Here is a 14,504-nt window from a genome sequence, read left to right on the forward strand (position 1 = left end):
AGAAGAAAGAGAGAGATATGACATGCGGTCTTCAAGGAAAACTAGTACAATTGCTCTATAATTTTACCTAGATTTATAGAGGAAAGTTTCAAGCTATGGTGATGGGGTAATCCTTGTAGAAATCCAGAAAATCTCCATTGGAAATAATTCAAGCAGCCTGATTGGGCTACTATCGGAGACAGAGTAATACAGAAGATCGGTTAGCACCATGAGATGCAGAACTCTGAGAGCCGCTTGAGCCAGAAAAATCTGGGACCATCTTTTGAAAAAATAATCAGTACTCATAATACAATTATTAAAAAAAAAAAAATTCATCCATCTCTTCCACTTAAAAAATGAACCACCTTACCTTATCAGCATCTTATTATTTGGATTAACAATGATATAAGCAGGAAAACCTCAATAATAATTGACATTGAGATATTACAATAAAATTAAACAAGTATGACGGTCAGCATAATTCGTCAATTTTAATTTCATATTCTTCTCTGGTGGATAGGTTCTTTACACGAACCATACCTCGTTGCCACTCAGAATTTCCAACTAAGACAAGCCTGCTAGCATTGATCCGTTCTGCATGCTTAAAAACCCTGTGAAGTGAAAACACAAGCAAAATTAATAAGAATAGAATGTAGAAGATACAGTTCTAGTTTCTGGTAGGATGCAGCATTATATTCTAATGCCAAAACTCATAAATTATAATGATTTTGAGACATACCACTTAAGTCGCTTATCTTCTATAAGGTCAACACTGCGGCCTTTCCTTCTAAGAGAGGACACAACCTTGGATGCTGGTCCTTCAAGCTCCACATCCAATGGAAATACAATGTCTTCTACTTGGCGCGCTATGTCAGGCACAAGTCCTTTTTCCTTCAGAAACTGCCACAATTCGGATACACAACAAGTCATTATTGGATAATCATGAGAAATAAAAATAAAAGGCAAAAATAAAAAAGGAAAAGTTCAAAACTTGAAAGAACCCTAGTGTGAAGAAAGCACTAACTGAAGTGGATTCTCCACTCTGATGAACAAAATCTGCTTGTTTTAAAAAAAAATTGGCAAATCATCTCAAAAGGAGATCATTTCTCCCATGACAAAGCATTTTAGTTGTCAACTTCTCAGAAAAATCAATAGAGCAAAAGAAACTAGAGATATTCATACTTCCACTATAACAGCATCTCCAAATCCGAAACCACAAGCTGGAATGTCATCACTTCCAAATGTAGAGAGTAATCGGTCATATCTTCCACCACCACAAATTGCCCGTAGCTTCCCTGCTCTATCAAATGCCTGGCAAAAAAAGAAAAAAAAAAAAAAAAAGAGGGGGTGCAAACAATTAGAAGACGACAGATAGATGGCACAGGAAAGAATCATCATGCATTTTACTTATATTTTTTTTGTTCGCCTCAGCCAGATAGAAGCCACCAGGTTTAAAAACTATTACCACAACAAAAAGATTATTTGCAAATTTGTGTAAGTCAAAGGAGACACCTTGGTATCTAGCCATGTTAAGGGTGACAATCGATCAATCAAAAATTTATAATGCACAAATATCAGAGCCATATATCCGCATCAACTTGCTTCCAAAATATCTATGAGTTAATCAATGTTTGAAGAATGTCATAGCCGGACAGTATAATATAGATTCACCAAAAAAGAGAGTTTAAGCCCTCATGCATCTGCTGTTGCAAAAACTTGTATTTGTATTCCTAGTTAGGAGAACATACAACATTATGGCGATTCCTAGTTTTGCAATGAAGTCTCCATTTACTGTCAGCATTTGGTTATGATAGTAATCAAACTTGTTCAATATGATGCTAAAAAATTAAGACAATTCAAACCTCAAAGACTATCCCGGTATAATAGGCAAGTCCACGGACTACTGATGCATCAAAAGTAATCCATTCAGAATAACCATAGTGTTCAGCAAGTGAAAAAAGCCTTTTTAAATCAGCCACAGCTTCGCTGTCAGACCCCAGAACCTCTACATAAGCACAATTTAAAATTATTATTAGAAATTGAAATTCTACAAACTTATGCTTCACTAGTATAAATATGATCCAGTGCAAATACATACAAAGGGATCATTATTTTTAGCTTTTATCATGGAAGAGCAGATTCTAATGCTTGCCACCCTATTTGTTTCATAAGTGGAAGCTTTACATGATGAATATTAAATGGTAAAATTTAGAACATCGAATCATATATCCCTCCATTAAACTAGCATATGAGACAAATGGATCCCTGGATGGACATTAATGGATGTAACAAAATGCACAGCTGACACAGTCATAACTAGCACCAAGGATGGACACCGCAGGGGCACAAAATCATTATTTTGACTTGACATAACTTGCCTATAGGCACCTTGTTAGGCTATTCTAGGAGATGGAACCCACTAGCATAAGTCGATAAGATCTTCCATTGGTTCTAATATCCATTTTCATGGTTATATTGATGGTTCGTAAAGATGATGCAGCATGGGCGATGACATGACATTCTGACTTAATATCATGCATAAGATCAGAACAGCAGACCACAAAAAACAATAAGACAAAGCAAGGGGAAGAGGAAGAAGATGCACAGCATGTTATTCCATACCGGTCTGAATCAGCCAATACACCCAATACCGTACCATACCGGCAAAGAATCGGTTCAATTTAGGCTGGTTTTTCGAAAAATAACCTAAACCAGACCGAACCAATCGGTTCGGTACGGTATCGACCCGAACCACCCGACACCGTACGGTTTGGTACGGTATGGTACCGGTTCGATCCGATTCGGCTTGATTTTCTTTTTTTTTTTGACCGTTGGTGGATTTTTTTTTTTTTTGAATGTTTTATTGTCGGTACAGTCCGGTATGATACCACACCATACCAACCAAGAACCGGTACAAGTCTCGGTACCGATTCCTGAAATCTTGATGCAAAGATTTAAAGACTTAAGAGGGAAAAGAAGAAGAGAGCATCAGTGGCCTGTAAAGAGGACAAAACAACACCCCAACCGACTTCATCACGAAAGATAACTTTTAGGCCAAGAAATTGATAGCAAGATTTCAAATTAACTTGTTGGTCTTATGATACATCTCAATATAGAAGGTGATGTCAGGGGTCTTTATTTATTTTGTAAATTCTCCCAGCAGCTAGGCCATACTAAGAATAGCCATTTATGATACTATGAAATTTATGCTACCCGATGAGCAAATAATACGCATGGGATTAGCTGCTTTAATGGGATCTTTCATTCTGATCAAATGAGAAATTATCAAACATCTAGCATTTCCTCATGCTTGGGCTTTTTTCCACCAAAAAAAAAACATAAAAAATTTATCGTGTCACCACCACTAGTCATGCCTTATCCTATCTAACTGGGTTTGGCTTTATGCACCATTTCAATCATATACATTTTTTAAGGCTTATGCCCTCTGTTAAACAAAGTTTTTTCTTTTAATCCTCTCCAACAGCTTCCATCTGGTTTTCCTGATTTTATAAACAACAAATCCCTGAGCCACCTAGGCCCCTGCCTTACGTTTAACATTACGAACTCATACTTGTGTAAACCTAGGCTCCCCCATAGCAAGATAGCACCTAGAAGCTAGGTGGCCCACTGGCTCCCTGCCTGCTGCCTAAATCTTTTTAAATTTTGGGCTTTCCTCAACTCTTTCTTCCTCTTTACCTGAAAGAAACCCAAAATCCAATTGTTAACATTTGCTATTTGCTACACATAGCCTTAACACCTGAAACAGTTACTTATCATGTTCTTCATCATAAGTGACTCCTAAGCTCATTTTTCTGCGCACATTTGGACATCTTAAAGTACAATTTCTCACATTTCCAACAAACCCACCTAACTTTTTATATGTTACATCCATTCATATACTAGGAATTTCCAAGTAACCCAATATTACCAGTCATACTGTCTCCCTTGTAACTCTCCTTTTTATTTCACCAGCATGCAACAATTACGCAAAAATCCAAAAGCACAGTCATATCCACCCTCTTATATTAGTGGATGGCTCTCCATCCATCTCTCTATTATTCCTTTTAAGTAAGAAGTATCTCAAATATATCTCTTGGCTATTGGTCTCATACGCCTTTCCCTTTACAGTCTCTTTAAAACAACATTCAGGATTCTTTGTATGATCAAGTAATTTTTAAACATGTATCTGCCTCCACTGTTCAAATTTAGCATAATGGATTTTGTTGCCAAACTAATTAGCATTATATCATCTCAACAATTAAAAGTACCAATAATCCTTGGTGTATCCCCAAACTGAAAAGCCAAGCATATAATGGGAATAGGACTACAAGTAGAAGCAAAAAAGAAGGTACCAAAACACAGGGCAAGTGCAAAATTTGAAGTACAAGAACAGATACAACACCATAAGTTATCAATCCCTACCTTAGAATGCTTACCACTAGTAAATCCTCACCCATTTGACCACAACTACTACTCACACTGGTTATGTCTCAGTAATTGCATCTGTTCCTCTAATCATCCACCAAATTGCCTAGTATGATAGTCCTACTCTACTTTGCTCCAAGGGAAAGGGGAACATGTTTAGCTTGATTACTCTCCATAGTAATCGTCTAACCAAAAAAATACAACGAATTGTACAAACAAATCAATTATAAAGATTATCAGAACTTTGTTGGTTTTATACATCATCACTTAAGATACAAAATTGTGTTTATGTAGATTTAAAAACAGATATAAGATAAACCTAGATTTATCATTATAAAGGAGTCCACTATGACAACAAACCATTGTAGAATGGCATAGACGAGTAGAATACATAGGATGGTTTACATCAGAAAGTACACACCACTTTCTCCAAAAAGAAAAGGTTCGGCGATAAGGTAACAGACATCCAAACTCTGAAAAATTGTCAAAAGTAAATTATGAACGCACAATTGACTTGGAAACTTCTATGATAGCAAACCTTCAAGTTTGGATAATGACTTGAGGGATAGGACTTCAACTATTCCCTTGACAGCTTCCAACAATACACCAGCTTGCATCAATTCTTTCTCAACCTCTTCTCTAGAAAGTTTTCCCAACTGTCTTAAATACAACAAAATTTAACCATCATTAAAGCAGATGTGAAAAAAATGTTATCAAATGGATCACGGAACAAGGAGACATGCATATCTAAGTTTGGATGACAATCTGCATGCAACAAACATTTCCATTACAATGATTTGTGCATAGAAAATATGCCAGTGCCTAGAATATTAGGCAGTTCACATGATTATCATATTGAAAATTTATTTTTTTTTTAAAAAAAAAGAACTGATAGTTTAGATGTAATTTCAGCTAAAGCTTAAGAGAAAGATACTATTTCTATTGAAACATTTAAAAAACAAACTAAAGGTCATAAAAGTTATATACTTATATGTTTATGCTAAAGAATACAAGCCATCTTGGTTACAGCCCTTTGATCCAATGCATGCTGATCAAGATGAAGTTCACAATTGATGGAGAGATGCAATAGCAACTAAGGGAGCATATAGGAAAATGAAGAATTCTCTGACAAACATTATTCATGATGTAAATGGTGCATCCACATCCCTTTACAAAGTGAGGTCGTCCAGAAATTTGAGCCATCTAAGACAAGCTCAAGGACATCATTATCAACATGGTGCACATGAAATATCTTTTAATCTCAGGATACAGCAGTAGTAACTGGAAAGGTTCTCTGAGTTTGTTGAGCCATTTGACATAAATCAGCAAAGCCCAGCATGAAAGGGCTTCAAGACCTGATACAGGAGACCTTATATGATTCTTGCTCTCTTTTTCCAAGGGCTAGGTAGAAAATGTTGTTGGTCATGAGATATGTCCATCGTTTATTTGATCAGATATTTCATATTTGTTGGTGAATATTTTGCTGAAAAGTATGATGCTCCACCTTGAATCCTTGGTGAAGAAGAGGATTATGGCGTATGTCATAATTACCATTTCTTTCACAACTTATGACTGGTAACCCTTTGGACCCTGTCAATCATGTCATGTTAAAACTTTTAATGCATAATCATTGATCACCATTTGTAACCCCTCTCATTTACTTTTAATGGTAGTTGGTAGGTGCATCTTGCTGGTACAATTATGACTGCAGCACAAAGTTTTTCCTCTTTCTCCAACTATTGTTTTTTCTGGGATTTTTTCAAAAGACCACTTTATTTCATATTTGCCGATCAAGCTCTTTTTTTTGAACTTCAGTGGATGATTATACCCCTAATCTCTTGACTTCTTGTAAGCACAAACCAGTATCATGCATGCATCTATTACCAGCATGTGTGCATTTATTACTAAATTGTGTGCATCAACTAAGATAAGCATGTGCGTTCATCTAAAGGTACGAGCACAATGGTCCAAGAAAGGTCACAATGGGCTGATTCTGCAAATAAGAACAACAGCATCAACATATGTGTCTGATTTGTGAATATTAAATAAGGTAAACTGTCTTCTGCAAAATCCCCTATTTTTCTTTTCTATTTAGTAATTTTCCTAAGATACCTTAGCACACAACATGAACTGCCACAGCAGACTGCAAAATTAAAAGATGCCGATTAACAAAAACTAAAAGATGCCGATTAACAAAAATTGATCATGCATTCAGCCTGTCATCACTGTCATAGTGATAACTAGTGAAACCATCTATTACATAAAGCACTGGACATTCCAAATCCAACTCATTGCAGACTGAAAAAGGAAAATGGGTATGAATAATTAAAGTTGGATGTTAAGCGACCTTGTCGACAATGACACAAACTTCCATGAACAAATGTTCTGGTATAGAATACATTTGCAGCACTGCCTGCAGAACCTGCAAGGAGGAAGCATTTTCATCTCAGAAATAGCAATAACATAATAAACTATGAACAGATGACTACACTCACAAGTTAGAAGTCAATGACTTCTTCACTACAAATAATATTAAACTAGTGCAAAACTAATTATTCATATGAATACATAGAAACAGAGTAAAAGGAGTGAAAGACAACTTTTAACAGGGTGGCACCCCACTATTCTAGTCATTCATAGTTCACATCATAATCAAATAATAAAAGGAAAAGGCAAAATGCCATGGGGGCATTGCATACTTACATTGAAAAAACATTTTCTATGGACTTAAAACAAGCAATGAAGGCAAACCTACCTTTTTCCTCGATCATGACAACAAAAGAATCAAACAATTTCTTTAGGAAGCATGCCTCATCCAAGTTATTTCCAACTATAAGAAAGTCCTTAAGATGTGCAAGGTGGGTTCTAATTCAGAATTTTCACTAGTTTCAATGTTTTCTTGGAATAGAGGGCATCAATGCCGATTGAATTTATCATTTCCTTGAAACATCTGAAAATTCATTGTGCTGAGAGATTAAAGCAATGCACTTTATCTGATTGTTTCATCCCGTTGCTTGGCTGTTCTAAAGTTAACAAAGAAATCCAAAACATGTGCCCATGCATATCTGCTGATATGTAGACCCACAGATTGCCAGCCCAATTAAATCATGTTGATCTAGTGCGATCTAGTGCAATAACATATTGCAAATTTTGATAGTCATGTCCATTTTAGATATGCAGAGAAACAGTGTTTTTCTTTTTGATTTTCTTTCCTTTCAATCATCTTTCAAGATCTGTTACAGTTATTGTATTTTAATTGCATCAGCATATGCAACATTTCATCAAGAAAAGATTATATCTCAGTCCACCTCTTAGTGTTCTATTTATCCTATTGTTTTCTCAGTTGCTAGCACATCCAACTAAGAAAGATGTCATAGAGAAGAATAGCAAAAAGTAGCCAGACCATGAGATGCTACAAGACATGAAGACATTTAAGACGAAGGAGGGGGTGCCTAAAAAATAGCAAAAATAGCCAGAACATGAGTAGCTACAACAGATGAAGACATTTAAGATAAAGGAGAGGACGCAGGCAATGCATTGGCATCCTCATCCCTATTATGTAGACCTACAATAATAGCTACCAATAGACTCAAGCCAATCGTATCGTTTCACAACCTTGCTTGAGTCCAAAGATAAATGTTCGAAAGTATCTAGATGATATACTTGGAACAGGCAAACTCTGTAATCTATAAAAGTGAAGACTGACCATGTTGATTTGTTTGATTTTCATCCAATTAGTCAGATTATCTTTTTACGTGCTCTTCATTTGTTTGTCTCGATTGTGTGAATCATAATCTTACATGTGAAAGAAGACACACTTACATTTTTTAATCAGCCTCCCTAACTTTGACTTTGCTTCTATGATGGTTTCTATAGTTTGAGCTCCTTGATATCTATATCCATACTTAGTATAAACTGAAGCATTTCCTCATAGTTATAGTTAACATGTTTATAGCTATTTCCATACAATCATCCCAGATCTTACATAAGTGTAGGTTTGCTAATGGAGCCAGATTATGAATTTAAAAATTTCATATCCTTCACATTGTTTGAATTAAATAGCCAGTATATTTAATCTAACTAAAGACAAACTCATATAGATGGTAGCACTGATTACATAAATACACAGCAAAAAAGTGCTTCATCCCCAACTAACAAAAACAAAGAGTCGTGGTTCTATATGATGGTATGCACATTTACGTTCTTCCAATGAAATGTAAATAGTTGAAGTGATCAGCACATGTCGTATGTTTCATGTCTTTTTTTCCATACCACCCATAATTTTATCAATAACAATATAAATATCTGACAGAAGCAGACATGGAAAATATAAGCTACCAAGTACCAACAAAGTGCCCAGAAGAGAGGAAAAACTCAAGAAAAACAGTTACGTTAAAATCAAGATTGCTTACATCAAATTTCTTGGCTTTTGTTTTTAATGGAACTACCAACTCTTGATATGAAACATGTCTGGATTTTATCCAACCAAATGAAGCAGCATACATTGTAAATGTATTTTAGTTTATATAATAGAAAAATAATTATTCAGGATTTTTTTTCTTTGTCCAATCTTAACTCAAATAACAAAGGTATTACGAGAGAGAGAGAGAGAGATCTGAATGTAAACCTTTCGGCTAGACACTCTGATTCCCACATCCAATGATGTGACCCCAAGCCGCTCAAATAAGAGGACAATAGCATGAATAAGTTCAGCCTCAGCCTGTGGTACAAATACCAAAATGTTAGACAATAAGTTACATTACAAAAATGATTGCAGCAAATATGAAACTATCTATTGTAACCCTTGCCCCAAAAAAAGAGGAAAAAAAATTGCATGATACCCATCTTTTGTTCATTAATCAAAATAGGGCACTTTGTTGCAGCAGCCTTTCTAAACAAAATAAAGGCATTTAGACCAAGGTCTGAAAACTAGGTTTTAGTTCCGATATCGGCTGCGTATGTGGAGTCCTGTTTCGTTGTTCTTGGAAGTTCCACCCCAAGATTTGGAGTTTCGATCAAAAAATCAAGAAAAAAAAAAAACAAAGTTATGAAAACTTATTAGTCAGCATTTTAAAGTATTTTGTGCTACATAGGTTCTTTAAGTTCAACAATTTAGAATTGGAAATTAATATTTCATGTAAGTGAAGTACACAAGTACTTTTTACTTTGAACAAATATATATTGTTTATTCTTGAACTTTAGGTGTTTGAAAATCCATTACATATAGCAACCACAAAGCTTTTTTAGGGCCAACTGCATTCAGTTCTTCTTCATTATCTTGTACAACTGACAAGTATATCAATTTCTCATATTTTTAAGGTTTAGTAGCTATCTAATAAAATGCATGTAGTTACATAATGTTACATTTGTTTTATTAAGAAAAATAATTTATTTATTTAAATATCTTGTATTTAGTTATTTGCATTAGTTCTCATAATGTGCTTCAATAAGTACCTTTTCAAAGACCGCATCCTGTTAATGGTTATGTACTTAACTTCACTATCCATCTCCTCTTTAAGCTCCCAAAAAAAAAAAAAAGGAAATCATAGAAAATTAATATTACAATTTCTATGCACTGAAATAAGTAAAGAAATGACCCTAGTAGAACTGTAAACACCAGAAAGTTATTCAAAGCAAGCATTGATAACAAGTTTCAATTAGTGTTGGTTAAACTGGTAGAAACTACCAAAACTGATCGAAACCCAGAACTAGAGGTCAGTTTCAGTTCAGTCCTGGCCGAAACTTAAACTCTTGATTTAGACCACTACCATGCCATCAGACTTATTATCAATCCTCTTAGTTGTTCCCCAATGCCATTTTAAGTCAAAATAGTGTAGCCTACTCGCAGTTGGAAACAACAACAGGAATAATGTATTAAGTCTATAAAGGAAATGGAAGTAAAATTTTCTTGCTTCTAAGACAACAGAGCATCAGGAGAGCATTTCAACAATATAATTTTGCCTAACAGTCAAAGTTAAATTCACTTGACAAAGCCACATCACAAAAAACCAAGACAGTATACACCACCACCAGAACCTCAAAAGGATTTTATTTTGTACATAGTCAACACATTGCAAGGAGAACGTATTTGAAGAAAGAAGAAAAGGAGAAAAGCTTCCCAGCTATGAACCCCAAAAACTGATGGTTGTTTCTAGCACACCACAGTGCCACTCAATTGCCTAAAACTGGATCAATTCCAGCAGTACTGCAAGCATAACTCTGCCACAGATCATAATTAACAATGCCATCATGTGCATGGCAGCAATATTAGAAGAACCCCTGGTTTGTTTCAAGCCAGAGAACCCAATAGAAGCATTCAAAAAAGTAGCACTTTAGCGAATATGTTTACTCCATGCTTCACTGGGAAGCCATGAAGAAAACTGCAGCTGATAGGGCATCATCTCTTTTAATCTTTGCAGCATAGTTCCCTTTAACTTTGCAAGACAAGAAATCTATGATCATTTTTCCTGATTTATTGCTTTTTTTCTGTTTGTTATGAAATTCTTTTGGTGCGGAAGTATTAAAGAATTTTGACTTGGCAAATTAGTAAGCTTGTGTCATTTGAATGAATTGATTGTCAGTCTCAATTTTCTCTTTAGCAATAAATAAAGTGGCAACCTGATATCATTATTAAATTATCAGATAAAAGAGGCGATTGAATAAGGAATGGCAATGGGCCAAGCATGGATAGGGTCGGCCAATACCCGTAGCCATCTTGCAATTAAAAACCCATATCCGCCCCATACCCACCTCAGGCCGGATCAGGTCAAGTACATGGTGCGGGTCAGGTTGGGTCAGATCGAGTGAGGAACTCATCATGCAAACATTCTAAGATAATTATAACTTTGAAACAAGAGATTTAGGTTAGGATTATATTGGGTCAAGTTCGGGACAGAGCATACGATTATCCACACCCACCCCGAATCCGCTTCAGATATTTTATCCAGAACCCCCTGCCCTCAAGTTTTAATCGGGTCAAATAAAATCCACCCCATTCAAGTCAGGTCAGGTCGGAGACCCAGTGGGTTGGCTACAATCGCTATCCTTATAAATGATTCAACACCAAGATGCCTTGTTACAAGTAAACAAGCAGTTAGACTGATTCATATATACAATACCTCAAAAATAATGTAAATTAAGATGTACTGGTTATTTATATTACCAAATATTAATCAAGAAGCCTTGTCCTAGCTATGTGGAGTGTGCTTTTCAAATCCTTGTAGATCCATCTATCATTCTAAGTGCTATCTCAATTCTTACCAAAACTTTCTACTACATTAAGAGGCCTTGCCCTCCCCTTGTTGACACTTCAACACTCATTCAACATCTCTTCTCATCATGGCCTCCTCAAACCTTTTTCATATATGCATTAGATCTTTGTTAGTTCTTCATTATTTTGGTCTCACTCAGCACAAATCTTATGCTTCCTCCAAAATCTTTATTTCAAACTATCTTTCCTGCATCTAATACACATATATCTCAACATTCTCATATCTACCATGCCTTACATTGTCTGCCTATTGCCCACAAAACTGAAAAGTGCAACATTGAAACTTATTCTCATTTATACTTTTTTTTTTCCCTTAAGTCGCCTATGTGTTAGGCACAAAACACACTAGAAGCACCTCTTCACTTCATGCACCCAACTCTAGCCCCTTTAGATATGCTTCATCAGAACATTCATTTCTTTGTATTTTAATCCAGTATGCTGATACCAAATACACCTTGGTACCTCTTGCCATCATTTTTGACAAGAACTTCATTCTCATATTTGTATTGATTAAAACTGCACTTAATTTATTACATTTCATTCTACAAGTTTTAATACTGGCAGATGTTAGAAACAAATGCAAAAGCATTCAAAATGTCATACCACTAATTTAGTTAGAAGACTGAAGTCCTTCAAACATATTGGGTCATGTTGATAGATTATTAAAAACAACTTTGCAAGATGAAAGAAGTTAAAACTAATGACCCTGCAGCAGTATGGATCAAATCAATTGAGCAAAACTAGGAAAAAGAAAAATATGTCAAGATCCTATCACAGTTAAGCTTAAGCATATAAATTTAACACTGCACTGTAACCATAAGGCATAGAACAATATTGCAGAGTTCCTCATCTAGTGAAATGAAACTCATGTGTAACATACCCGAACTTTAGAAACACCGATTATATCCATATTCCATTGATAATGTTCACGGCGCCTTCCTCTTGTCATCCGTTCATATCTCCAACACTGCCCTATAGTAAACCATTTCAATGGAAGGGAGACAGATTTTCTAGACAGGAAAAAAATTAAAGATCAAATTCAGGCTAGTTTTAGAAGTCCGTCCTATACCCATACAAGTTTCTTAACATAATAAATTGCACTTTCAAGGCTTATCTAAGGTTGAAAAGGAAGAGTAATTGCATCTGAGACTGAGAAAAACAGGTCCATATGTTCTAAGTTCAAAATGATATTTTCTGAGGAAAGAAAAGAAAAGGAGAATTTTTGAGAGTGATACCCCTGCTTTATCACGAGACGTGCCAAAGAAGGAGTAATCTCAGGCCTCAAAACAACACGACGACCCCCTTTGTCCTCGAAATTGTACAGCTGGCAATAAAAGGAGTAACGCATAACCCACTTAATTCTTATGAAAGATTTCGAGCATATCTTTTCATGCACAACCATGACCATAAGTCAGAAAATATAGAAAAAGGTAATCAGAAAAGAATACGCTAGCTCAAGAATACAATTCTTCGAAGTTTGGAATACTCCCAAATCATGATTTTTCAACCAGGCTTTCTTGTCAATTCCAGTGCAGTGAAATTAGATTTATCAACTCAGAAAAGATCTTCAAACAATGCAACATTTTTTATTTTTTTTTTGTAAAAGGAATATCTTTTTTTTTTGGGTATGTGCTGCTATTGGCGCATCTTGTGCTGATTTCTTTACTGCTCATTGAAGGCAAAACGTACTAGTATCTTCTCTGTACTCTTCCCTAACTTGTGGTTTTATAAAATTCTTATAAGCTTTCAATCCCTCGCCAAGAACCACATCAAAAACCATATCTTCATACCTAAAAAAGAAAATACACATCAAAGAAGCAGCATCTGCTTACTTGCTGTGTGATTTCCTCACCGGCCTTCCTGATGAATAGAGCCTCTGACTCAAGAACCGGGAAGTCGACCTCCTCGAACGAGAGCAGCCGAGACACCTAGCAAAAAAGTGGAAACCATCCAACAAGAATAAAACCAAACAACTGATGTGCAAGACCCCAAGAACAGCCATTAACAGCTAGCACTTAACCTCATTACCTCTCGAAAGTTCTGGAAGAGCCAGTTTCGGAGCCGCATGTCCTCCGGAGGGAAGTCCCTGGTACCCCTCGGGGGATTGACGTCGACAACAGATGTTTCTTTTCCCGTGGCCAGCGGGGGTGGCTCTGCGACCTCATCGGCGCTGTCTGGAGAGAGGATAGGAAAGAGTTCGGGGATGAGGGGGATTGAAGGGAAGAGTGCTGGTAACGCGGAGATGAGAGAGTGGAGAGCTCACCTTGGGTGGCCGTGGAGGAGGAGGAGGAGGAGAGGAGGCGGAGGCGGCGGCGGCGGATGGGGACGGCGGTGGAGGGGCGGAGGAGAGGGGCGAAGGGTTGGAGGGAGAGGGGGAGGCGTGGGCGGAGGAGGAGGTGGCGGAGTGGAGGGAACGCAGACATAGTTTTGTCTTGGTTTCTTCAAATCCTAAAAGGGAAAAGGAGATAAGAGAGCTCGAGTGTTAGAAAACGGGCGAGGCCTCAAATTCTCAAACTAAAGAAGTTGGGGTCTTGGGGTTCGGTTCTTCGCTGGTGAAGGTGAATTATGCTAAATAGATCACGTGGCAGGTGATCATTTGTGAGCCGTTCTTAAAATTTTGATTTTTCATTTGGGCCTAATAGAGCCGATCATGGGCCGGACTTGGGCACATCACCCATACGATCAGGGGCTTGGACCCGAGGCCCGTCCCATGATCAGCCCTAGCTAGTTACCAGAAAACCCACATGCGCCCACCTGAGTATTGGGTCGACAGGGGGACATTTCAAGCATAGATTGTATTCTTGCTGGCACCGACAGCTTGTTTGTACTT

At 36.7% G+C, this 14,504-nt stretch overlaps 1 protein-coding gene across 2 annotated transcripts; it reads right to left on the reverse strand.

The window, feature by feature from the left end:
- Positions 1-269: 269 nt before the first annotated feature.
- LOC105055562 (histidine--tRNA ligase, chloroplastic/mitochondrial) lies at positions 270-14,201 on the reverse strand. 2 transcript variants are annotated; one of them, XM_010937403.4, is made up of 12 exons: positions 13,938-14,199; positions 13,703-13,848; positions 13,507-13,602; positions 12,910-12,998; positions 12,555-12,684; positions 9,032-9,124; positions 6,752-6,826; positions 4,943-5,060; positions 1,842-1,984; positions 1,162-1,290; positions 719-879; positions 270-590 (listed from the first exon to the last, which is right to left on the reverse strand). In XM_010937403.4, exons 1-12 carry the CDS (start codon positions 14,095-14,097, stop codon positions 452-454), a joined length of 1,479 nt encoding a protein of 492 aa, XP_010935705.1. In that variant the 5' UTR covers positions 14,098-14,199; the 3' UTR covers positions 270-451. The 2 variants fall into 2 exon arrangements, with proteins under 2 accessions (XP_010935705.1, XP_010935706.1); XM_010937404.4 differs by lacking the exon at positions 12,910-12,998 and having other exon boundaries at positions 12,555-12,641; positions 13,938-14,201.
- Positions 14,202-14,504: the final 303 nt, after the last annotated feature.

This window comes from Elaeis guineensis, chromosome 12 (assembly GCF_000442705.2).
Source record: "Elaeis guineensis isolate ETL-2024a chromosome 12, EG11, whole genome shotgun sequence".
Lineage (NCBI taxonomy): Eukaryota > Viridiplantae > Streptophyta > Magnoliopsida > Arecales > Arecaceae > Elaeis > Elaeis guineensis.